We start from the raw sequence: 27810 nt of genomic DNA, 5'->3' as shown, positions 1-27810 counted from the left end.
CGCCGGCGGCGATGGCAGGGGTGGAGCCGCTGAAATGGTTTAAAAATAAAAACAAAAAGACAAAAAATATACCTTGAGAGGTAAGACAGTCTGCCTGCTGTCGCCTCCTACCGTTTGCCGTCGTCGGTCGCCACTGCTATCGCCGTTCTGCCCTCCGTTCGCCGCCTCTGCCGCCGCCTGTCGCCGCTGCCGCTGCCTTCGTCGCCGAGCTCGTGAGAGGTAAAGAGGAACGAGAAAAGGGTTTCGAGCGAAACCCTTACGATTTTTGTTTTTTTTTAAACGTTAAAATAGATATAAAATTTAAAATGAAATAATCGTTAAAAAAAAGACAAATTTGGACTCAGTCAAACTTGATTGTGTCCGAAAAAGGTCAGATACGGCCTCCGGTACGTTGACCGTACCCGGTACGGTCAACGCGTACCGGAGCCTTACCCAGCCCCGTACCGGTACCGGTACCGGTAGGGTACGCCTCCAAAGGGAGGCGTACCCGTGTATCATAGCTTACTAGTTAGTTTATGTCTCTTGTTGTGAATTTGATAATAAGGGCTCTAGTTTCTTTCACAACATGAAGAGGTTGCAGGTTGAGATAATAACTTTAACGCAAGTTGTTGGAGATTTGACGTCGCTGCTCCAAAAGATAACCAACAATTAACAAAATCTTCTTGATCTTTTGCTTGCAACTTGCAGTGAATCAATTCTTCCATCCGAGAAGATCACAAACTAATTATATATTATCTTCAAAGGAACACAAAAAAGTCTTCCCAAACATATCTCCCTATTGGTTGATGTTTCTGGATCTCGATTAGGAGGAAGTGAACATGACCAGTACCTCTTGCCAACCAGGTTTGTGCATAATATTTGGGATTTAAGGAGTGTGCCATACGATAGAAAGGGGTATTGCTTTTATTACATCTTATTAAAATTTTATGTTCATAATCGAAAAACTCAAAATCATCAATTGCAACATTATTCTTCTCGTATCGAAAAATGATGTTTTGAATTTTTTCAATCATGTTATCTCACGTACTGTAAACTCTATGAAGCATGGGCCCTTTTTTATCAACTTTCTCAACATCTGCCAAATAGGCTCTGTAAATCGAAGAAACTATGTAATCTTGTCCCACCATTCATCATCTAAAATGCATTGTCTAATTTCTTGGGCCTTCATAATGTCATCACTTCACTAAAATTCTCAATCATTACCAGTCACCATTAGCAATAATAATGCATGCTTCACCTGCTTAATTTTTTTTTTCATCATTACAATACTAGATGCAAGACAAGTTTCATCTACCTTCAACAATTTCAAATCAGAATGCTTATTGAATATAACGAAGCATTGTGGTGTTTTATAATGAAATTTTGGTTCTTGACATTATGCTCAAGCTCTTCAATACTTGAACACAATTTAACAACATTTGCATCTTCTTTTGATGGGTTACAAACACTTTTAAGTGCTAGATTTATGTTGTGTGCCACATAAGGAGTCCAAAATATGTGACTATAATTGGGAGTTGGGATCACTTGCCAAATTCATCCCTGCTTGTAGGCAGACTGTCAAAATTTGCTCAACATTTTCTTCACCATTTCTTTGATAACTTCTGTAAACAACCCCTTTAAATACTCAACATCTTTATGCTCCCCAAATGCATCAACACACTTCAAAAAAATTGGTTTGTTAAGCAAATAAGCAATAAAATTTATTAGTGGCCGCATTTGTATGTCAATTCACCCATAAGAAGAAATGGATATTCCATATTGTGTTCATGAAAATTTCCTTTTTAATAATTTTTTTATATTAGCTTTCTGTCTGCAAGGTTTACTGTTCGCAGCTTCTCTGAACTTGGGGGTACATAACCAGCCAAACTGCTATTAGCCAAACCTGTAACATCTTTTCAATAAGAACTTTTAGCTATATTGAAAGGAAGTGAACTTGCAAAAAAGAACCTTCTAGTCCTTCTATCCATCTCTACCATTTCCATGCTTTTGAATTCTTGTGCTATTGTTTTGGTAGGTGTTATTCCCATGTTCATGTTTCTTTTCTTTGAAGCATCTTCACCTTCTTCAATAACATAAAAAGGACCACATATTTCACTTGATTTGCCTGAAGCTTTTTTTTTTGTCTCAGCTGCCTCCTTTTTTTTTTTTCAATTCCTTCATTGATTCTTTGCTCATTCTTAGCCAACCTCTAATCCCACAGCCTTTAATAGGCAATAAATGTGCCTTGACATGCGTATAAGAGCCAGTAATTATTACAGAAATTGCAAGCAAAATTCGTATTCTCACCACCACCACTAGCTTTTTCTGCTTTAGTCACACAGCCCCAAAATGGCTGAGATGAATCTATTTCTGTTGCAGCAGCGGTTTTAATACTACCACTAGAGCTTGCTATATTTCCACTTCCACTTGCAGACATCATTTCTTTACAGCCATTACAACTTATATCTGAAAAGTAAAAGGCTATAACTAAAAATATATATCAATGATTTCACATAAACAAATTTTAGGAAGAAAAGATAAACAACATAGAAAATCTATGACAATTGACAAGTAAACAACAACGAAAATATATAATATCAATGATTCAACATAAAGTAAACATGACATGCGTGTAAACTGTGTAATTGAAGTGCAACATGCAAGCTGCACCTGAACTGCGGCTCTGCCAACAATTTGTTGATTCTGCACTTATGTGATGTAGCTCCAACAATGTTTTGGTATGTACTTTAGACTGTTAAATGCAACTAATATCAAGCACAAATACACAATTCAATGCACCTAATATCAAATCTATGAATGTACTTTTGACTCTGTCATTATTTGCAAACTTAGCACAAGGAATAAACTGCTGTGAGGCATTGGTGAAAGCTTACGCCATAAGCTTTCACCAATGATTCCTAGTTATCCTAGTCATCTCCAGCAGATGAGCGCTAGTGTGAAGGACAAAAAATGCCCAAATCAGGCAACTGCCTGTTTGTTGTTGTCTGAACTTAGACAAAGCAGTTCAAACCGAAGAAGAGGAAAGAGACAGACGCACGGTTATTTGATAATAACATGGTAAAATGTGAGAGAAAGGCTGCTGAAAAAAAGCTGCTGCCGAACGATGGGAGAGTCTATCAGAGAAAGAAGGAACTTCAAAGCTGAAGCTTCATAAAAAAAACAACCAAATTAGGCGATGGAGAAGTTCGAATACCATAACAGCTGCGTCGCCCTTCGCCGAACACATCGCATCTCGCCACAAAACTCGAACACGTGTTGGAAATTGATAAACAGAGCAATAGAAGTCGGCGGTCTTCTTTTGGCAGTGCTGTTGTGGGTAATGCACAGAGCCTTCGACAGGCTTTGCATTTTCTTTAAAAAGGAAACCTTAATCTAAGATGACTTTGTACTCAGTCAACTTTGATCGAGTTTGAAAAATACCAGATATGTACTTAGGTACGTTGACGTTACCAAGTACAGTTATATATGTACCCGGGTCGTACCCGAGTACATACCGGTACCCGCTCCAGTATTGTCCCGGTACGGTATGGGTACTGCTCCTAAGGAGCAGTACTCGTGTTACATTGGTGACAATGGCTTGTAGTCTAGAAGTTTCTTTATGAATAATATGGTAGCAGAACTATGACATGCTTTCTACTGAAGATGGTTCTTCCCAATTATCAGGACTTTTATTGTAGGTTTGCATTCACAAAGTATGTTTCATATATCTTTATTATCTTAAACCATTCTTTTTTTGCTTTTCATAAACTGTTATTTTTTATGGTTCATAGACTTTGTGTCCTTGCAAAACTATGATAAGAATATACATTTCACCCTTCTCAGGATAGTGCAGCAGTAACTGGCCTTCTTATTGCGGCTGCATCTCTAGTGGCAGTCAACAAGACAGGAAATGCAATTTATGATCCTATCGGCTCAATTGTTGTTGGAAATTTACTTGGAATGGTATGCATATGCTTGTTTCTAAATTCTATTTCCAAATTCCAATATCAACTGTTATTGACTAGTACATTCTTGGCTTTGGTGACTAATACATTCTTGGTTTTGGTTATGCTAAATGTTGAGTGGTAGTGGTGTTTGTGGAACTTCAAAATAGTTCCATGATAATTGATACACAACAAGTACCTATACTTTCAGTGACAAGGCATTCACTTGAGCTGTACCAAACTGCTATAATAAATTCTCTCTCTTTCCCCCGACACACACACACTCTCTCTCTTTCTCTCCGTGTTTATAGTGCAATTCTAGAAAGCTAGAATGAACTTGTGACACAGTGATTAGAGGGTTAACTCTAGTCCCTGCGGTAAACTACGTTCTAAACGACAAGTGAGAAAGCAAATTGAAGGAAATATAGTGAAAGCATAGAAATAAAGGAAGGAAATAACCTAAAAGAAGAGATTAGGGTTTTCATTAATCTTCACCCAGCCCAAAGGAATCACACGACCAAGTATCCCACTTAAATAGACTCAAAATGGATCTGGATCCAAAACAAAACTGAACCAGAAGATAAAAGGTCTAATAATCCATAATAAAGTTGACCTATAAAATGGGCCCTCCACATGATCCGTTCCCAACATATCAGACCTGCGTTATTCTCCTTGGGTTGAAGAAGAGTCGTCTTCGATGATGTAGAATTCGGTAGTAGGCAAAACAATAAAAACTAGATCTGCGCAACCCAAATCTGCTCCAAGGAGAGGCTTGCAATGTCTGCAAAGAAAAGGTTTTTCCTTCTTTTTTTTCTTCTCCGCTTCTTTTTCTCTGACTCTTTCTTTGATTTTTTTTCCCTTTTCTGTTTTCTTCTTCTTCGTTTTCCTTTGTTTTTTTTTCCCTTTTGGCAGAATCGGGTCTCGAAATGGGACCCGGTTCCAACTATGGAGCCGTCGGGTTGCTGACCGACACACCTCTGTGCATTAGGGCACAGGGCTATGTCACATAGGTGCAGGGTGCAGGTGCCAGAGCGGCACATCCCCAAAAATTTAGGTGCGGCGGTGTGGCGAGAATATTTATTTGTTATTATTAATATATATATAAGAACTAAGAAATTTGGAGTATACACTATAGTCTATACACTCTACACTACACACTTTATGGATAAATTATATATGAATATCATATATTACATACTTATAAGTTATAATGTATTGTGTATATGAATGTAACGTATTAAGCATTAACATGCTTACAAAGTACAAACATTAAACAAGTAAACAAAAAACGCAAAACCATGACAAAACACAGAAATGAAAAAAAAAATGCTAAACCCTCTTTTCAACGTTAAAGATTTTTAAAATAAAAAATATCAAAAAAACGATGAAAATAGGCTTGACGTGGTTTGACCGCACCCGACTCGAGTCAAACGCGAGTCGGGTGCGTGTCCAAAATGGACGAAAATGATCAGGTGCGGTCAGCCGCACCCAACTCTTGTTAACTTGTGTGAGTGCGAGCTGCACCTGCACCCGACTCGTGTCGACATGGGTGCGGCAGTCACTTTGCAGCGTCTGTGTGACTTTGGTGTAGGGAGAGCATTGGTAGACATCGACGCCCTCCATACCTGACGGTGGCCTATTGGGGTCGGCGGCTATCCGACAACGTTCCAACACTATTCTAGTGACAGAGAGAGTGGCCAGAAGGACGAAGGCAGCAGCAGCACGTGTAATGAAAGGGCCACAGGAGCACTGCTCATAAAGTTACTCAAACAGAAAAGAATGGAATCTTGGCTGTGCAAGTGGCTGGTCGGCGGTATTGCCATCGTCCTTGCGATGCCTTCTAAGTAGTTCAAAGGCATGGGCGGCGGCAAGGCCAATGGCTCCTGGCTGGGCAGGTGGCACGGTGAGGGCTTTTTGCAGCAGGTTTCTTGGAGGCCATTGATCCATGTGCCTGTTGCTCAGGTGACCTCTGGTGGGCAGGAGATCCATGGCTGTTCCGCGAGAGGGGATGAGTACCACCGATGTTGTTGGTATATGGGTGACTCCTCTGATAGAGTAAATCGTCGCTGCTGCTACCTGTGGCTGCTCCACTATGCCTAAAAAATACACCTTAAATGCACAATCCCAATACATCTTCAATGCACAACCCAAATACTAGGTTATAAACATTTATTGAATGAGAGTTGGAGCTGAGCAAATCGGCAAGAAATTGCAATTTGTACTACCTATGCAATAATATTAACACTCCTTCCAAATCCCCCCTTACCCAGGTTATAAACAATGTCCGCATGAGAGTTGTATACTAACTCTCAATGTGCCAACACCAGGTTATAAACATTTACTGAATGAGGGTTTATCCTAACTCTCCATGTAAATACTCCAGGTTATAAACAATTAATGCAGGAGGGTTGAGGGGTGCGAAACACTTATTTCCATAATCCTAACTCGAATGTGAATGAGAGTTAACTAATCCTAACTCTCTGCACAAGTGGGTGGCGTGGTAGAGAGACGCCTCCCCACTTGTAGGGCATACAGCCCAAAATGTGGGCGGCATGGTATAGGACGCCGCCCACTTGTGGGGCTGTATGTCCGTCAGAGAGTTCGGATTAGTTAACTCTCATTCATAATTTGATGGATAGTTAGTAATTACCATAATCCAAACTAAAGTCCATAATCCTAACTCGAAATAAGTGAATGAGAGTTAACTAATCCTACCTCTCTTTGGGGCGTGGTAATGGACGCCCCAAAGAGAGGTTGGATTAGTTAACTCTCATTCATAATCTGATGGATAGTTAGGAGCGAGGGGCCCCATCGACCATTTCCAGAATCCTAACTCTCGGCTCAAGAGGGGGGAAGCTCAGTATTAGGCCTCAAAGAGAGTTAGGAAATGGTCGATGGGGCCCCTCGCTCCTAACTATCCATCAGATTATGAATGAGAGTTAACTAATCCAACCTCTCTTTGGGGCGTCCATTACCACGCCCCAAAGAGAGGTAGGATTAGTTAACTCTCATTCACTTATTTCGAGTTAGGATTATGGACTTTAGTTTGGATTATGGTAATTACTAACTATCCATCAAATTATGAATGAGAGTTAACTAATCCGAACTCTCTGACGGACATACAGCCCCACAAGTGGGTGGCGTCCTGTACCATGCCGCCCACATCTTGGGCTGTATGCCCTACAAGTGGGGAGGCGTCTCTCTACCACGCCACCCACTTGTACAGAGAGTTAGGATTAGTTAACTCTCATTCACATTCGAGTTAGGATTATGGAAATAAGTGTTTCGCACCCCTCAACCCTCCTGCATTAATTGTTTATAACCTGGAGTATTTACATGGAGAGTTAGGATAAACCCTCATTCAGTAAATGTTTATAACCTGGTGTTGGCACATTGAGAGTTAGTATACAACTCTCATGCGGACATTGTTTATAACCTGGGTAAGGGGGGATTTGGAAGGAGTGTTAATATTATTGCATAGGTAGTACAAATTGCAATTTCTTGCCGATTTGCTCAGCTCCAACTCTCATTCAATAAATGTTTATAACCTAGTATTTGGGTTGTGCATTGAAGATGTATTGGGATTGTGCATTTAAGGTGTATTTTGATGGTTGATGCCCTCTTGTCATCTGCAACTCTGTGTTTGGTCTTTCTGACCAACATTGGAGACTTTAGAATGCCCTATCTACCATTATTTGGGCATCCCAAACTGCAGCGTCTCCCATTGCTTCACCTCAACGTCAGTATTTTCCTCTTCTTGAAGCTCCATTAAATGTGTTTCTTTTCCAATTGCAGTCATCAAGTTCTGATTTTTCATTAGATTTTCTCGTCCTGTGTCCATCGGCTTCTCAACCATTTCCAACATATGATCATCAACCTCAAGTGATCTCCTTGTCAATGCAGCCAATATTTGATCCAGTTGTACTTGGCTTTTCTGATTTCCCTTTTCCATCCGTGTGTACCTTTCTAAAATAATGTTATTGCCTATCACATATATCTTCTATGGACTCCAGTAGGAAACCTGGGCTTTGATACCACATTAACACAGTGATTATTGGGTTAACTCTAATCCCTGCGGTAAACTACGATCTAAACAAGTAAGAGAGCAAATTGAAAGGAACATAGAGAAAGCATAGAAATAAAAGAAGGAAATAACCTAAAAGAAGAGATTAGGGTTTTCATTAATCTTCACCCAGCCCAAATGAATCACACGTTCCACTTAAATAGACTAAACCAGATCTGGATCCAAAGCAAAACTCTATCAGACGATAAAAGGTCTAATAAATCCATAATATAGTAGAGACATAACCCTCTACAAGATCCGTTCCCAACATATCAGCCCTGCATCAACCTGTGTATATATTTCATTTCAATTTATATATTTGAAGTACCAAGAAAGATTCCATTTTGGTTCTAGAAATACAGACCATTGGTACTTCTCCCCTACAACTGCTCTGTTACTATTACGCCTCTACAACTTCTCTGTAACGATTTGAACTTTTTCAGAATTGCGCTTCATAACCCTTCCAAGGCAATCCTTGAAGGTCCCTTTCCACTTTGTAGGAAAGGATTGTTGTAATATGTTCTGTTCAACCTCTGAGAGGCGACAGGGTTATCTATTACAATTAGTTCTTGTGTCTAATGTATGTGCCAATTGGACAAGTATATTTTTATTGACAGATCTCATGTATGATGCATTCAGCAAAGACAACAATAATGAAAACATGTATCAGATCTGATTACTAGATTTTGCATTATATAATGTAACTTTCAAGATTCCAAATAATATAAAATCAATAAGTCATATGAAAAGTTTTATTAGAATAATAGCATGATGAAAAGTAATAAGATTTTGCCAATGAACTTAAGTTTAGTACAAAGAGAGCAAAATTGAGGAAAGAAATAAATAGACTCAATTACACACTTGAGACGAAGAGAAGGCTAAGACGGACTTCCACCAGGAGGAGGGTATCAGAGATTGGGATAGTGGGCAGGTGACGCAACCCAAAAAGCCTCCTTGGTTAAGAGCCGTGGAATTGAGAGGAAAGAAATAAATAGACTCAATTACACACTTGAGACGAAGAGAAGACTAAGACGGACTTCCACCAAGAGGAGGGTATCGAGATTGGGATAGTGGGCAGGTGACGCAACCCAAAAAACCTCCTTGGTTAAGAGCCGTGGAATTGCAGGCAATGTGGCCTCTTACATTGAGAGCAACCAGAAGTTTCAGAGGGGGGGAGGAGAATCTAGAGAAGGGGAGGAAGGCCTTTTGGAATTTGCACTAGGAATGCAGATGACCTCCCTCCCTTGCGAAGGTTTCGGGCCTTGCTAAATGGACTCTAAGAAGAAGATCTCAAATCTGATGAGGCCGATCAAGAAGGGGCAGAAGCTCATCCTCTACATGTTAGTCGAAAAGAATGGCGATCGACTCACTTGTGCAACTAAGGTGTTGGAGCCATTGAGTGGGCAGATGCAGGGGCAGTCAACAGTTAATATAAGAAGTGTCGATGAAACTATAGTGATTGGTGCTGCTCTTTCTTTCTTTGCCATCTTCTGCCTTTATATGACAGATGCTTGTAGAGAAAGGAGAGCTGCCTACCTGACTTGGATCTGCTACCACAAGACAGGAAGAGTTGGGGACTAGCGAGGAGAAAGGGACATAAAAAGGGTGAGCGTCAGGTTGCCCCTTCATTCCTATTAGCCGAGGCAAACAAGGCAGCAACATCGAAGAGTGGGGTGGGAGGTCACTGGGGCAGCCTATGAAACCTCCCTGGAATGGAGCCCTGGACGCAACCGGAAAGTATGGGGGAAATGCCCTGGGGGATGGGGGAGCCATGCCACCAACTGAAAATATGAGGTATGCTTCTTTCCTTCTCGAAAGACCCGATAAAGTTCTTTACACGCTATTGCAGCCGCCCTCAATCAGATTGGAACTTATCGGATGGGAGATGGAGGCAGCCGGTGACAATTCAGAAAGAGAGATGGGGCAGAGTCTAGTGGGGACGATGGGTGTCTGGCTTGCCATAGAACGTGCAAGTTCATATTTATTAGGTTATCGTCTCCAAGGCTTCCTCAATGTGCATCAAGTGGACGAGGAAGTTGCAGATGGCTAGGGAATTAGCAATCCAAGCCATCAGCCTTCCATCTGTACCCTTGATGTTATCATTCTGCCCAACGTTATTTATGTTGGTGAAGGTTGTGCTGGACACATGGGGAATAGTGGTATGGTGGAGAACATAAATGAAGAAAAAAAATGGCGATAATCAGCTCTATCTCATCAGATGGCTAATGAGGCCCAGTGCTCTTATGGTAGCTAGGGACACTTGTCATACCCAGTTTGTAAAAATGGGTGACTCATGGCACTTTTCACTTGGTGCCTATCCAACAGTTGCCACAGTACCCTGCAAACACTACTTTGGAAGTTTGGAAGAGGCCCCAGCAAGAGAAGAGAATGACTAATTAAAGGAAGAGCAGACTCCGTGGCATCTCTGTCTAGTAAAAAATATATAAAGCTTCATGAATTGCGCCACACGTGCTTTGGGTGCATGAATCCAAATTAAGGCAAATGATAGAGTCTTGTATTCCTCTTGTAGCAAGGAGTGGTATGAAGTATAGAGGTATTTGGTGTATTGTCTACTATTATAGCATGGAGGCATGTCATCGAATATACTCGCATGGCAAATTAATGGAAAACCACCAAAATAAAGACACTAGAGGATGCACAAAAGTATCATTGAATGTGTCTTTGTACTGCTCATATTACACCAGAGCCAATCCACACTTATAAGATGATACATTCTGCTACTCCAGCTGATCGTGGTCCACAGAAGGTTCAAATTACTTTTGTGTCGATGCCCAATATCTGCTATGTCAGGGTTCTGGCTATAGGTGTTCACCATCCTGGAAAAGCAATTGCCGATTCACTATTACCTTGTTTGGATTGGCAACTTAAAAAAGGTGACAGCATGCAGTGCGTATTGCTCATATTACACCAGATCCAGTCCACACTTACAAGATGATACGTTCTGTTAAAATATAAATCCTTCACCAGCACGTTGAAGAGGAGTCTCTTAGGATTCCACCTCCTTGTAGAATGTGTTAAAATATTTAATGTCCTTGTAACATGTGAAGAGTCTCCTAGGATTCTATGTTATAGTTAATATCCTTGTTATATGGGAAGTCTCCTAGGATTCTATGTTGTAGTTAATATCCTTGTAATATGTGAAGTCTCTTAGGTTTCTATGATGTAATTAATGTCCTTGAAGCTTGTGAAATCTCCTAGGATTCTACGATTGGAGACTCTTAGAATTCTGAAAATGAGATTATAAATAGAGGCCGTGCAAACCATTTTGGCTACGGCTTCTTCTCCTCAGTTTCTTCTTGTTTTCATTTTCTCTCTCTCTCTCTCTCTCTCTCTCTCTCTCTCTCTCTCTCTATCTTCCTGCTTGAGTGCTGTTTTCGGGTTACAGATATTGGTGCTACATTTCTATCATGGTATCAGAGCGCCAGGTTACGTTATCTCTACCAAACGAAATGCCCAAACAGGTCTGATCTGGTTAGAACTCTTTTCTCATCTTGTCTCTATCCTGAATTTACTTTTCTCTTGCGCAATTCTTGTTCCTTTTTTCTTCTTGCTTACCAAGGACACATCTTGTTATATCGTGTCTTCTTTCCCTCTCATCTTCTACCTATATACCATTCTTTTCTGCTGTCATGGAAAACCTTTCGCATTCTGGCATGTCCTCAAGTTTTCTTCCTCACCTTATTACCGAAAAACTCAACCATGAGAATTATCTGATCTGGAAAAGGCAAATCATGCCTTTCATAAGAAGTCAAGGCCTCTTTGGACATCTCGATGGTTCAACAAAGGCTCCACCAATATCCGTCTTACAGGAAATAAAAAATGAGGCAGGAGAAGTTATTGCTGTTCATGAAGACAACAATCCTGAACATGCTATGTGGATGAGACGTGATCAAAGTCTGGTTGCGTATATTTTGTCCACTTTATCTCAACAAGTGTTACTTTCAGTTTCTGATGATTGTACTGCAGAAGAATTATGGGAAACCCTTGCTGATACCTTTTCCCAAATATCAGAAGCTCGAATTATGTACTTAAAGAAAGAATTTCAGAATTTGAGCAAAGGTTCAACGTCTATCATGGATTATTTGGGGCGTATTAAGGCCGTCGCAGACCAACTTGCTGCCTCAGGGAATAACATTTCTGATAAGGAAAAGGTGCAGCAAACCTTGAATGGACTTGGGCATGATTATCATGCTTTTATTACAGCTCTTGAGGTCCTTCCTGTTCTGCCTTCCTTCAACGAACTACAAGGTAAACTTCTCCAACATGAAATGAATATGAAAAGAGTCATTGAAAGGACTGATCAAGGGAACTCCCAAAATGTGTTGGCTATGAATGTAAAGTTTGGTAAGAGCCATGGGAACTCCAACCATGGTGGTCGTGGCATTCTACCAACACCACATAACCAAGGTATGTCTCCTTTGGATACTTCAAGAAAAATACCAATTTGTTTTCAGTGCAACAAGAAAGGACACATGAAGGCACAATGTTGGTTTAATCCTCAAAATAAAAACAAAGGAGTAAGACATGATTATAAACAAGGAGGACAAAGTTCTAAATCCACCGCTGAAGATATGCAACAGCTATTGATGGCCGCATTCTCAAAGATGACTATAAAGCAAAATGAGCAGGGAGAATGGTTCTTGGATTCAGGTGCAGCTACCCATGTGACAGGAAATGCAGGTAAATTGACTAACTTATCCCCTCATTACGGTAGAAGTTGCATTATAACAGGTGATGGAAAATCTCATCCTATTACACATATTGGAAATGCACATATTCCATTGTCATCCTCGTCTCTATCACTGTCTAATGTTGTTCTTGCTCCCAATATCAAAAAGAACATCATATCCATTTCTAAACTCATTGATGATACAAGCTCTTCTGTTGAATTCACACCTTCTTCTGTCTATGTCAAGGACCTCCAAACGAAGAAAATGTTCGCTAGAGGGGAGCGTCAAGGGAATATGTACGTCCTCAAGGAATGTCTACCCAAGGATTCATCCACTTTTGATATAGGATTGAAGACATTTTCTCTTTCTCATAATGCGTCATCAGTGCCAAGTTCTTGCCATTTTCAATCAAAAGTAAGGGGCCCTAACCAATTTTTGGAGTCTGATTTGTGGCATAGTCGGCTAGGACACTGTGGTCGACATTTCATTGAAAAACTTGTCACAGATAGTCTCATTCCAAGATCAAGTTTACCTCTTACTTCAAGTGTCAAAAAATGTTCAAGTTGTGGACTTTGTAAGAGTCATGTTTTACCTTTCCATAATATAAATCAAAGGGCTTCCAAACCTTTTGAAACTATTTTTTCTGATGTATGGGGGCCAGCCCCTATTGATTCCATGTCTGGGTCAAGATATTATGTCTTATTCATTGACTCTTACTCACGTTTCACCTGGATTTACTTCATGAAACACAAATCAGAAGTACCTCACATATTTCGAAACTTCTATGCCATGATTCAAACTAAATTTTCATCCAATGTGGTGCATTTTCAATGTGATGGAGGGGGAGAATATTCCTCGCTTGATTTTATTGAATTTCTACGTGAAAAAGGGATAACTAGACAAATTTCCTGCCCTTACACACCACAACAAAATGGTGTAGTTGAGCGGAAACATCGACATATAGTTGAAAGCGCCATGAGCATGATGCATGATACTAATGTGCCCATTTCCTTGTGGACTGAAGCCTTCCATACTGCTGTATACATAATAAATTGTTTGCCTATGACACTCTTGATGTCTAAATCGCCATATTTTACACTCTTAGGCAAACAACCTGATTACAAGAACTTGAAGGTTTTTGGTTGTGTATGCTATGTTCACGTTGATGCTGCCTTGAGGAACAAGTTTCAAGACAAAGCTATTCAATGTAGATTCGTTGGATATGCTGATGAATATAAAGGTTTTCGATGCTATGATCCAACAACTAAACGTATCAAAACTTCAAGAAATGTCATTTTTGATGAACATAGTTTTGATAATACAAATGAAATGCCTATGACCATTGAATCTTATGATCCCTGGACCAGTACACAGTTATTCAATGCAGATCCTGTTATAGAAAATGATGTGCCTCAAAGTGAAGATTCAGAGAGAGCAATACAACCGTCGGATATGGCTCAAAGTGAAAATCAAGAAGATCCAACACAGTCATTAAGTCATCACGAAAACAATAATGAACAGAGCAACGATGCACATCGGTATTCGGGTCTTATCTACAGTCGACGACTAAGGGACAGAGATGCTCACAGTGAAGAAGACAACATGCCCCACCTTAGAAGATCCCAACGCCTTCGTCATCCCATTCACAGGTGGGTTAGCTATGATTCTTTATCACTTGATTTTCAGTTATTCATGGCAAAAGTTGGCAAGGAGGAAGAACCTACTTCATTTGATGAAGCATCAAAATCACATCATTGGAGAAAGGCTATGAAAGAAGAAATGGATGCCTTGCATGAATGTGGAACATGGGAGATCGTTCCGAGGCCACACGAAAAGAACGTAGTGGGCTCCAAATGGGTATACAAAATTAAATACAAACCTGACGGCAGCATAGAAAGACACAAAGCAAGGTTAGTAGCAAAAGGGTTTACACAACAATATGGAGAAGATTATGATGAGACATTCAGCCCTGTGATCAAAATGGGAACAATTCGCGTGATTATATCATTGGCAGTTGAATATGGATGGAGACTACATCAAATGGACGTGAAGAATGCTTTTCTTCATGGTGATTTAAGGGAGGAAGTATATATGGAACAACCTCCAGGATACACGAAAGGAGACTCTCATGCATGGGTTTGCAAACTAAGAAAATCTATTTATGGACTTAAACAGGCCTCACGTTCGTGGTTTGACAGTTTCTCTTGCAAGATTCAAGAATGTGGTTTTCGGAGATGTCCTCTAGATCACTCTCTTTTCATTTATCGAAAGGAAAACATATTTACTTTACTTCTTATATATGTTGATGATATTGTTATCACAGGCAATTCAGAAAAACACATAGAAGAAGCTAAAGTTTTGATGATGCAAAACTTCAAAATGAAAGAGCTTGGTGATTTACGATTCTTTCTTGGAGTGGAGATTGATAGGCACAATAATCGCCTCACATTGACACAACAGAAATACACGTTGGATTTGTTGAAAAAGTCAGGTATGTCTGATTGTAAGCCTGTTGGAACTCCTAGTGTTCTAAATCAAAGACTAAGTGCTCAAGATGGGGAGTTATATGAAGATCCTACGCAATATCGAAGTATTGTTGGGGCACTTCAATATCTTACATTTACTAGACCAGATATTATATATGCTGTGAATCAAGTATCCCAATTTATGCATGCACCTAGAGATACTCACATGGATGCTGTCAAAAGAATATTAAGATATCTTAAAGGGACAGCAGGAGATGGCTTAGTTTATGGTAAGAGTGAAAATATAACTACTGGACATCAACTTATGACATTCACAGATGCAGATTGGGCTGGAGATCCCGATCAAAGAAAGTCCATTTCTGGTTTTTGTATTTTCATTGGACGTAATCTTGTGTCTTGGAGTTGTCGAAAGCAAAAGGCAGTAGCAAGATCCAGCACTGAAGCTGAATACAGATGCATGGCTGCAGGTACTGCTGAAGTTACATGGGTTAGACATTTGCTAGAAGACATTGGAGAAAAGATTAAAACATCAATGTTAATGTGCGATAATCAAAGCGCTATTAACATTGCCTTTAATCCCGTACAACATGGTCGAACAAAGCACATTGAGATTGATCAACACTTTGTTAGACAAAAGGTGGAAGACAAGGAAATTCAGCCTATTTATGTTCGTACAGATGAACAAGTTGCAGACTTATTTACAAAAGGATTAACAAAGGAACGATTCTGGTTTCTAAAAGGCAAGTTGTACATGGTGCAAAACCATGCACAACTTGAGGGAGGGTGTTAAAATATAAATCCTTCACCAGCACGTTGAAGAGGAGTCTCTTAGGATTCCACCTCCTTGTAGAATGTGTTAAAATATTTAATGTCCTTGTAACATGTGAAGAGTCTCCTAGGATTCTATGTTATAGTTAATATCCTTGTTATATGGGAAGTCTCCTAGGATTCTATGTTGTAGTTAATATCCTTGTAATATGTGAAGTCTCTTAGGTTTCTATGATGTAATTAATGTCCTTGAAGCTTGTGAAATCTCCTAGGATTCTACGATTGGAGACTCTTAGAATTCTGAAAATGAGATTATAAATAGAGGCCGTGCAAACCATTTTGGCTACGGCTTCTTCTCCTCAGTTTCTTCTTGTTTTCATTTTCTCTCTCTCTCTCTCTCTCTCTCTCTCTCTCTCTCTCTCTCTATCTTCCTGCTTGAGTGCTGTTTTCGGGTTACAGATATTGGTGCTACATTTCTATCACGTTCTTCCTATGTCACATGTGTGCGGGTACGATACGGGTACAGACATAACAACTTTCAAAATTTTCGGATACGTGGACACGTCGAATTTTATATTCTAAAAAATGATAAAATGTTCACAGATTACACACGAAGATGACTACAGAAGAGAAGTTGATGTTCACAACATTCAAACGAACGCACACAGCCATAAAAAGAAAAAACAGAACATCCCCAAATCGGCAAATCCAAAAGAAAAAACCGTCCATAGCATTGAAGAAGAGTTGAGGATGAAGAACGACGAAAAAAACCTCCAAAGCGGCAAATCAAAAACAAAAAAAAACCCAAATGAAGAACTTGAAACCCTAAGTTCTAATATCGAAAAAAAAAAGTACTTACCTATCAGTCGCTGGCTGCCGCCGAATGTCGCCGTGGGTCGCCGGACGCCGTCACCATCGCCGTCGCCTGCCACTGTCGTCGAAGTCCTCTGCTGCAACACTTGGCGCCGGTGAAGTGGAGAGAAGTCTAGGGTTTGGCGTAAAGAAAATTTTTGTCGTTAAAAAGTCGGGTAGATCTAACGGTTCAGATCGGGTTTGATCCAGACCCGATCCAAGCCGTATCCTGTGGTGTCTCGTGTCAGGATCGCCGTGTTGGCGTGTCGACACAGGTAGGCGACTTATTTTGCCGTATTCGTGTGACATAGCATTCTACTACTCTAGCGGATCGTGGTCCACAGAAGGTTCAAAGTACTTTTGTGTTGATGCCCAATATCTGCTATGTCAGGGTCCTGGCTGTAGGTGTTCACCATCTTGTGTTACCTTGTTTGGATTGGCAACTTAAAAAAGGTGACAACATGTAGTGCGGAGAGAGACCATCAACCGTCTCACGGAGGAGTCGACTCAACCAGCGATCACTGTCCAGGCTCACACGTTGAGGACAAGGTGTTTTCCTTAAGGGGGGACCATTGTTAGATACTAGATATGGGATCTTGGGTCGGGTCCCTTGGACTAACCCATTAACTTGCATAAAAAGGGACGGTGGACCAGAACAAGGTTCAAAATTACTGATGTTCCTTTGGGAGGAGAAACCCTAATCTGGAGATTAGGGTTGAGTGTGTGTGTGGAGTTTTCGGTTTCCTCTTGTAAGGGCTCATCAACGTTAACAAGTCCATATTAAGAGCATCCAAATCTTGTTTTCCTTCAAGTTCCACATTAACGGCCTCTGGATTAATATCCCAATACTTGGATGATCATGAACTGCAAGTTGCAACACAACCACAATATGATTTAAGTTAATATTATCTTCAAACAACCAATATAATATACATATGTATACATATAAAAAAAAAAAATACATGTAATCATCTGAAGTACATAAAAGTAAGCGTAGGTTGGAGTGGACATAAACTAAATCTTTTGCTTGCTTACAAGTTAGCTTATTTCTCTTGATGTTGTGAATTTGAGAATAAGTGCTTCAATTTCTTTCACAACATGAAGAGGTTGCAGGTTGAGATAATGACTTCAACGCAAGCTGTTGGAGATTTGGTGTCGATGCTCCAAAACATAACCACCAACTAACAAGACCTTCTTCATCTCTTGCCAGCTTGCAAAGAATCACTTCTTCCACCATTGATGCTCGCCAACTCATTATTTATTATCTTCAACCGATGAGAATCACAAGATAGTCTTCCCAAACATATCTCCCTATTGTTTGATATTTTTGGATCTCGATTAGGAAGAACATGACCAGTACTTCCTGCCAACCATGTTGTCCATAATATTTAGGATTTAAGGAGTGTGCCATACAATGCAAAGGATTATTGCTTCTATTCCATCTTCTTACTAAAATTTTATGTACATGATCGAAAAACTCAGAATCATCAAGTGCAACATTCTTCTTCTCATGTTTAAAAATGATGTTTTGAATATTTTTAATCATGTTATTCCACATATCATAAACTCTATGAAGCATGGGCCCTTCTTGATAACTTCTCTCTGCAAAAAAATATGTAATCTCACCATTCATCATCTAAAATACATTTTTTAATTTCTCGAGCCTCCACAATGTCATCACTCTGATCAAACTCCCAATCGTTGTCAGTCACCATAAGTGTAATTCATGCTTCACCTGTTTTATTTTTTTCATCATTACAATAATGAATGCAAAATGAGTCTCTGCTGCAAGAGCCTATCGGACAATCTAGAAAAACATGCAAACGTTCGACAAAAGGGAGAGGATGAAAAAGTTGACAGACGATGAAAAAAAAATTTCGGGGCAACCCCCCAGCATCAGTTCTCCAGACATAGGATGAAAATACCTGTCGGTGGTCATTGGTAAAGCCTGTCGGACGACGGATGAGGCTGCTGGAGAAAGATGCTTAAATGTTGGTCAGAGAAAAAAAAAAAAAGCCCAAATCAGGAGATGGGGAATCATATTTCTGTCGTTGTGGTCTAGGGCTCTGTTGTGTTTGGCTTCTCTTTAACGTTAAAAACAGTGTTGCCCTTTGCCGGAGAAGTCGCCGTTCGCTGGAGAATCGGTGGAGAAGTCGTCGTTCATCAGAATGCTTACTGCCGTCGGTCACTGTGGGTGAAACGTAGAAACCGTCGAGGGCTCTTCTACGTTTTGCTTCTGTTTAACCTTAGAAAAGGTGTTGCCCTTCATTAAAGAAGTTGTCGGTCATCGAGAAATCGTCGTTTGTTGGAGAATCACTGGAGAAATCGTCATTCGCCGGAGTGGAGCTTGCTGCCGTCGGTCGCTGTGGGTGAAATGCAGAAACCATCAAGGGCTTTGCTGCGTTTTGCTTCTCTTTAATGTTAAAAAAGGCGTCGTTCTTTGCCGGAGAAGTTGTCGGTCATCGAAGAAGTTCTTGTTCGCTGGAGAATCGCTGGAGAAGTCATTCGCCGGAGTGGAGCTTGCTCCTGTCAGTCGCTGTGGGTGAAAACGCAGAAACCGCCGAGGGCTCTGCCTTTTCTCTTTGATGTTTTTTTTAATGTTAAAAAAAAAACATAAACCCTAACTGTGGACGTTTTTGGACTCGGTCAACTTTGACCGAGTTAAAAAATGGACGGATACGTACTCAAGTACGTTGATTGTACTTGATGCGATCAATGCAGTACCTAGGGCATACCCGACTGCATACCGATACTCGTATCGTTACTAAGCAGTACCTATGCTACATAGGTTTTGATCGACAACTTCTCAAGGCTCATCATAACCCGTTTTTGGCTCATCATAATCTGTTTTTGACTCATCTATTTCCTTTTGAATCTTACTTTTCTGTAAAATATGAAGCATATCCAAATATTACTGAGACACAAATGGTGGAAATGGATTCTTGTGACTCCCATTACAAGGAGCCATATATTATTGCCTATCCCCGTCAAATGGTGCTTAATTCTAAAAATCCCTCCTATATTGTAGCAATAGTTACATTTAAGTTTTAATTGATCACTCTCCTTCAGCTTTTTGCAGAATTTTCATGTCTGATCGGAAACCATATCTTCAAAAACAAATGAAAACTAATGGTAAACTTAACAAAAAACAATTGAAATATATGATTCTATGGTAAAAATGAGAGCTTTCATGCTTTCGTAGAACAAATTGAAACAACCTTTTTTTCCCTGCCCAATCGGACATCCATGCACAGATCTACCCTTAAATCCATGATTTCACGTTGAAATCGACGGTTCCCCTTTAAAACAAGCACAAACTCTTCCTTCTCCAACTCTTAGATAGGTTTAGAAATTATGGGAGGAGGGGGTTTTAAAATCCAAATTGCAAGAGGGGGATTCAGACCCTTTTTTTCGCAAAATAGAATTGTCTTTTCTGACTCATGTGATACTGGCATGATACACTACTTATCTGCAATACAGGTGGTGTAGCGTACCATAATTTTTAAATGATGAGATTCTTATCTTATGATGTAGCCCTATATTGTCCAATATGTACAACACTGTTGTCCACTAACTTGTCTATGCCAGTTCTGGCTTCTGAAGGAAGCTTCAAAAGTTTATTTAGTTTGACATATTATATCTGGAAACTATCCATCAAGGCGAACGGTTTTGCAGGTTGCCATTTTTCTCATTCACAGAAACCGACAAGTTTTGATTGGCAGAGCAATTGATGATCATGATATGGCACGCGTCCTCCACTTTCTATCTTCTGATCCGGTGAAAACAGCCCCACAACAAACTCTTTATTAATCACTTAAGTCTGCTAGCTTGTTTGTTAATGGCTTTGATTTCTTTAACAGCATGTTCATACAAGACCTGTGCATTTTTTGAAGGTTGTTGATGCTATTTATGATTGCAAAAGTGAGGTGATTGGACCTGGCTTCTTTAGGTTCAAAGCAGAGATAGGTTCTCTCCCTCTCTCTCTTTCTTATTCTACTGTGGTTCTAAAGTTTAATCTAGCATGTTCATTCTTTTTAGCTCTCAAAAGTATGCCATTGGTGAAACATATCCGACTAATTAAATGGTGGCTAAAATCTAGATTTAGCATGTTCACTCTCTTCTTGAAACATAGACCATTGAACTGCACCAGTACCTTCCAATCATGCAAATGTGCAATCCTGCGAGCTATTGGCAAATAATATATAAAAGGTTGATTTGTAGAACCAGAGGTTGCAGTAGTTTATGTCAAAAGGGTTAGTACTTTGGGTACTCTTTGTTGATAACAAGTTTCTGTCGTTGAAGGCATTCAGCACAATGTTTGATGAGTCAAAAGTTGGTTTGTAAATTAGCTTTAGCTGTCTTCTTCATTCCTCATATGACAAAGTCGATTGGAGCAGTAAAAAATAACAACATTTTCTCTAAAGGTTGATTTCTCATGTATATACATGGCACACATCCACACACACATGCATTTTGTTAGTTGAAACTTCACAATACAATTTCAGGGAAATCATTCTATGTAACATATCATTGCCTCAAAGAAGTTTGAACATCAAATGGGAAGTAAATAGTGGAACCAATGTGGGTTAAAACATTAAAAGTGAATCTCTTTTTTGTGCATATAAGCACGTATAAATATGTTTGAATACCTGTTTCTGGGATTCATCTAGCATCCTATACATGTAAAGGTTGGGGACCAAGAATGATTAGACAAATAACTCTTCTCCAATATGCCTGAAGGACACAAGTGTTTCCTCAAAGAATACCAACACAAAGAGCTTACAAAAGTTTCAAATAATAAATCACACTCAGATATGTTTAAACAAGAGACATAACCATACAAAATTCTCCTTTTGTTACAAGTGCTCTGCAAGAAAGCATACATTACAAGGTGGGTAGAATCCTCTATATGTACATGAAGGGAAGAAGGAGAGAGGGCTAACGAATTCTAGCCATTGGAGATGACAAAAATACATTAAGGAAATAAAAAAGATAGGACAAGCTATATGTATATATATGTATATATCTGTATGTATATATCTGTGTGTGCTTTTAAGGAATAGGATATGGTTTTCGAAGGTGTTTATTAGATCATTCTCTATTCATCTATCAGAAGAAAGGTATTACAACTCTTCTCCTTATATTTGTTATTGACATTGTGATAACAGGGAGTTTAGATGACCATGTAAGAGAAGTGAAACAGTTACTAGTGAAAGCTTTATTGTGAAGGACTTAGGAGAATTGAATTACTTTCTTACTGTAGAGGTGGACAGACAAGGGGATACATCATCATGCAATAAAAATATTGCAGTTGATCTCTTGGGAAAGTCAAACATGGAAAATTGCAGACTGGATAAGAGCCCTAGTGCTATGTCACATGGGTATTGGTACAAGTGTGGTACAAGTATGGCAATGTGGGTGCAGAAAGAGAAGATTTTATAAGTGGAGGTACGGGGGTGCAGCAGTGAATGTGGTGTGTGTGTGTGTGTATATATATATATTATATGCAAATTTATGATCATATTGAGAGTCTTTAACCAATTTCCATATTTACTAGCATTCATTTGTAAGTTTCAAAAACTTAAGTTTTATTTGTAATATAGGTAATAGCCTAATAGAAGAGGTCTTGAAAGAAATTTTACGAAACAAGAAACACCTTAAAGGGGCAACACAGTTTCTCCAAAATCACTCTCGGGTTTGAAGAAGAAGACAAGTACTAGTCTCTCTCTCCCTCTCTCTCTCTTTCTCTCAAACTTACCATTTGTACCGTACCTAGATGGTGGTTCATATCTCTCTCTTTCTCTCTTTCTCTCTCTCTCTCTAAACAGAACTGTATTAGACTTTTTTCTCTTTTCTTTATTTTCAAAATGAACTTACCATTTACTACCATACCTAGATGGCCCACCTCTCTCTCTCTCTCTCTGTCGAACAAAATAGATTTGAAGCTTTTTCCTCCTTTTCTTTATATTATAAACAACCTTACCATTTGTTGCTTACCTAGATGACCCATTCTACCTACATTAGTGTACCCACATACTGATGTGAGTACTTGGGCCAACATGGCGTACCTATGTGACATAGCCCAAGTGTATTACATCAGAGACTAAGTTCTGAAAATGAAAAACTTCATACTAATTCTCTGAGTTATCAAAGTATTGTCAGGATGTTTCAGGATCTTTGATCTTACATTTACTAGGGCTTACATAGTTTATGTCGATCAGGTGTCGTGGTTTATGCATGCCCCAAGAAAAGGTCATATGGATTCAATGAATTGTATCTTAATATATCTGAAAGTAAGAATATTGGGTGTTAAGCAAGGGCATGACATTGTTACTTATATAGATGCAGATTGGGCAGGTGATCTAGATGAGAGAAGGTCGCTAAGTGGATATTGTATTTTCATAGGGCAAAATCTAGTATTTTGGAGCAGCTGAAAACAGAAGGAGCACAATGGAAGTTGCATGAATTAGATACATATTAGGTGATTTAGGAGAGAAGATTGCTCGGTCATGCTCTTGTGTGACAGTTAAAGTGCCATTAACGTTGTTTTCAATGCCATTCAACAAAGCAAGATGAAGCATATGCAAATTGACCAACATTTTTATTTTTATTACTTATTTAAATGTTGCTTTCATTTTGATTTTTTTATGTTGTTTTGCATATATACATATACATATCCTGCAGTATCCCATAGCCACATTTTCTAAAGTAACCGTGTCCGTACCAGTATCTCTGTATCCATAACCGAATTGTACCCATATGCGAATCATACCTGTATCCCTGTGACTTAGTCTATAACCTAACAAACCGCAGAAACAAAATAAGGACCAAGTTAGAAACAACCCAAATCAAGATGAGCACACGTTGACCTTTTTGGCAAGAAAAATTGGTTTCCAAGAACAAATGAAATATGAATATGCAAATATGCTTCATTCTTATGAATCAGATCACCAGCATCAGCATAATACAGGAGTGTGTCAGTCTTGTTTAAAACGAAATGCTTTAAAACAAAACAGTACAAATGTATAACTATAACCTAAACAAGTGGGGTTAAAAACATATAAACAACACTAAAGAATAAAATTTGAGGTTTGACCATCATCATTAAACAAATTTGAGCATCATTATTGAGCGAGAACAAAATTAGAGTATCATCATTGAACTTGAAAAAAGTTGGTTCATCATTGAACAAGAAATACGCAAAAAAGTAATAGCAACACTAGATGGTTCTAACTTCTAACTCTACTTTTAATGTGCATATGCAGCTCAGAAATATCAAATGGAACAACACTGCGAGCTGCAGAACTGAGAAATCTGTCATGCATTATAGCTCAGAAATTGGTTTGCACAACTATGGTCAGATCCCAAAATTGAAACAAAACTTCAAAAGCAGAAATAAAACAGCTCAAGTTGAAAGAAAGAAAAAAGAAAAGAATGAAGAACCCCAAAAGTTTATATGTAAATATTGATAAGGCTACTCAAAAGTTAAATAAATATCTAACAAATGATTTGTATACACATACAGACACGCACTATATCCATCCTCACTGAAACCGTACCTAATTTTGTTTTTTTTTTTAAATTGCTGCATCCTTGTCCGCACCCGCACCCACACCATGCACCCATACGGCATAGCTATAATGCCGTTGATTTTGAATTGAACAATGTTTTTAGTTTCAAACTTTAATTTGAGGGGATTATATATATGAAGTATGAAATAGACTAGTAATTTAAATTTTGAGTTTTAGTTTTTGTTTTTTTGAATTTTTGTGGGTTTTTATGAGTGTCATCATATATCTATATATTCTACATCTTGCCATGTCCCCTTGCCAACTTTTTTCTCAATTTTCTGTAAATGTACCCATTTGGTCGTACCCGTATCCATACCCATGTCTATGTGATATTGCTTAAAAATACGTTAGATACAGTTCATGCAATATACGGAAAATATAGTTTGCGTTTTTCAGTAATTTACATCTTTATTTTAATTTTAAAGCCAAAGAGAATCTCCTCAAAATGGAAAACTGGAAAGTTGGAATCTGACTTCTTTTGTCCCTTTTCTAAAACAGATTTCAATGGAGAGGTCTTGGTTCAAAATTATCTACAAAGGACTGGACGTGATGAGTGGGCTAGACAGGTATATGAATGTTGAAGCATGCTTTTCATTAAAATAAAATGTGATGTTATCATTTTTTAGCATGACTATCCTTGAAGAATCCAAGTATTCAAGCATTAGGTTTGAATGACCAATATGTTTAAAGCTTATATTATTTAATACATTAACTGCTGACTTTCACAGGCTTGGATGGATACATTGCAGTGGTATCTGATTTACTGTATGATCCATGAAAATTTACTATATGATCCATGTCACCCAGCAGTGGTTGAACTAGAAATTTTTCTTACCACCTTGAACCAAGATAACATTTCCACCTTGGACCAAGATAACATTTCAATTTGTTGGATTAGGGTTTGCACTTGCCCACACATCAAAATGTGGCTTTGCGCTGTAAAATCATATTCATTGTCCTCTGGTAAAGTTGCAGTATCAAGTAATATTTTGCTCAATTCAGAACCATATCTGCACCTGTATGAATTTTGTGGACACATGCATGTTTGTGTGCTCAACTGCATTGACATGTATGTGTGCTCATAATGCAAATGCTTGGGACCAGTCTCTTTTGGATAATTATGCTGTGTGCTTTTCTAGCCAACCATTTCAATCTGATCTCATCATGCTTTTCAGATGAGTGGAAGATTCTTTATGAGGACTTAATTGGTTATTAAGTTTTATTGACTTTTGTTCGATTCCTGGGTTTTCGGACATGGTCATGCATCCTTATGAAAGGTCTTATAAATGATTTCTGTAAATAAGGAAACCGTCTGGAGCTGCCTGAAATGGAGAATGCTCTCTCTGTCTCTCTCTCTGTCTCTGTCTCTGTGTCCCCAAAACAAAATTACATTCGAACTTCTCTGGACCTTGATTGAATGGATATCCAGTGAAAAACCATCCGAAGAAACATTACCCTTGTTTAGCTTGTTGATATTATTCAGTCTGCAATTTGATGCACATGTTCAGGAATTTGTATTTTGGTTGTGTTGGGAGGCAAGCCATTGAGAGCCCTATTCAGCTATATGAAGGCATAAATAAGGCATCATGATCTTCATTTTGTTCATGCAGCTACTAATTGTCATGCCTTTTGTGCTGTTGACCCATAAAAGCAAATGAGACAGTAGGACACATGTACTTTAGCAATTTGAAACAAGGGTAATGGCCAGTTTTGGGATTTCAAATATTTTTTTGTAGTGATATGCATTGGTATCCATAATTGGTGATCTTAGCAGTTTCGAGAAGCTGCAAAGAGGAAAGATGACACACATCTTTTCAACCTGATGTCCAGCTATGGTAAGAAAACGTGGTATTGAAATTTCTTTTGGCCACTTGATGGGATGACTATAAGGAACTGTTGATTATTTGGTGTCCAGGGGAGGAAGTCGTAACTGCACTAGGTAGCGAGGTTGACAGGTTGGAGAAAGAAATACAGAAGATTGTTCCTGGAATCCGCCATGTTGATATTGAAGCTCACAATCCTAAGGGTCCTTTGCCATGATAATAAGCTCTCAAAGGTATTTGAGTAGGTAAACCAACTTATGTGCTAGTCAAGTGTCTCAAGTTTTGCAATTAGTAATTTAATATCCTCTCCTACATTCCTGGCTAATGTCAAAATTCTCATGCAGTAATTATGAGTTAGTCAATTGTCTTAAGCTTTCCAATTAGTAATTGTGTATCCTCTCCTACATCCCTGGCTAATGTCAAGATTTTCATGCAGTAATTATGCTCAAGATGTGGAACATGCTGCAACGTATGTCTCCTCCTGGTAACTATGGAGCCAATCTATTGCAAGAAGAATTAGCAATTATACCAAGAAGACTCGGGTGGAGCAATATTTGTCTTTTTTGCAGTTATGCAATGGTAGTGGAAAGGCACCGTTGGCGTCTTCATCTAGCTTCTTAATAATTTATGATGGTGTCCTAGTTCCGCTTGGAACAGGCCAAAGTTGGCACCCGTCATGGTTCATAGAAGCAGAATCTACAAGTACAGCGCTGTTGCATGGGCATGGGACTGCAGTATATTTTTTGGCAACCAAGGGAGACTCAGATAAGATTAGTTTAGATTAGTTTTGAAACCAAAGTGCTTTGCTCATATTTTTGTTGTGAAGGGTTTGAAAATTTAGGACTATATCTGGAGAGGTCATGACCCAACCTCTGTGGCTGTTATTGACAGAGGTAATAATCTGTTAAAAGAATTTCAAAAGGAAAAAGGAAAGTATCTGTTTTTTTCCCTTTTCTTTTTTGAAACTTGTGTTTCCTTAGGTATGGAATAGTAACTTACGGAGCTAGAAACCTAGAGACATGATTATTCTTGTTTCTTTATTGTATTTGATTTGTTCAAGGCTCAAAAATTGTTGGTGCAATATTCAATAACGAGGACATGCTTGACTACGTGGCAATGTTTGCTTAGTGCATCCTCGAGATGCCAACTCCAATCCCTTTCAGTCTTTGCCCATTATGAAAGTACAAACTCTTCTTGCTTGCTTTTATGAATGAGTTGTATATAGCTCTTTCTATGAAGACGCTGTCATTAAATGGTTGTGGTGAAATTCATATCTTGTCTGTGTTACATTAATCCTTGCAAAGACATGAAGTGTCAGTTTCCATCACGTCTGGACACCTATAACAATGTGTATCGTCGTGCTCAAGATATTACAAGTACAGTGCACAGAAGAGGATAGATGTCTCTCTTTCTGGATACAATTCTCCTGAAAATATAGACTTGCAATAACTAAAAAAGTGTTGATGTTTGAGATAAAACGTCTAATACAAGAAGGGCATCTAGGAGATTTCAAACACTTCTAACATTTCAAGTGCATGACATTATTAAAGTATAAAAGAACGTTTACAACTAGATCAGGAATTTGACATTGTTGGATTCGAGAACCCGGCCGTAACAATTGGTTCTTAGTTCA

The 27810-nt window shown here is 38.9% G+C and overlaps 1 protein-coding gene across 5 annotated transcripts in view; it reads left to right on the top strand.

Moving 5' to 3' along the window:
- The window catches only part of LOC116252258 (metal tolerance protein C4), a 38138-nt gene extending 10852 nt beyond the window's left edge, over window positions 1–27286 (top strand). The window contains exons 8-14 of one of the 5 annotated variants that reach the window (XM_031626405.2): window positions 3823–3942; window positions 20459–20560; window positions 20677–20749; window positions 24853–24920; window positions 26126–26189; window positions 26270–26410; window positions 26614–27286. In XM_031626405.2, the coding sequence (XP_031482265.1) occupies window positions 3823–3942; window positions 20459–20560; window positions 20677–20749; window positions 24853–24920; window positions 26126–26189; window positions 26270–26394 (552 nt within the window). In that variant the 3' untranslated portion in view covers window positions 26395–26410; window positions 26614–27286. Of the gene's footprint in view, window positions 1–3822; window positions 3943–20458; window positions 20561–20676; window positions 20750–24852; window positions 24921–26090; window positions 26190–26269; window positions 26423–26613 lie in introns of those variants that run through there. The other 4 variants (XM_031626408.2, XM_031626407.2, XM_031626409.2 and 1 more) reach the window with 4 other exon arrangements.
- Window positions 27287–27810: the final 524 nt, after the last annotated feature.

The sequence above is a fragment of the Nymphaea colorata genome, chromosome 4 (assembly GCF_008831285.2).
Source record: "Nymphaea colorata isolate Beijing-Zhang1983 chromosome 4, ASM883128v2, whole genome shotgun sequence".
NCBI lineage: Eukaryota > Viridiplantae > Streptophyta > Magnoliopsida > Nymphaeales > Nymphaeaceae > Nymphaea > Nymphaea colorata.
Note: the sequence above shows the minus strand (reverse complement) of the source record. Positions and strands in the feature narration are given on the sequence as shown.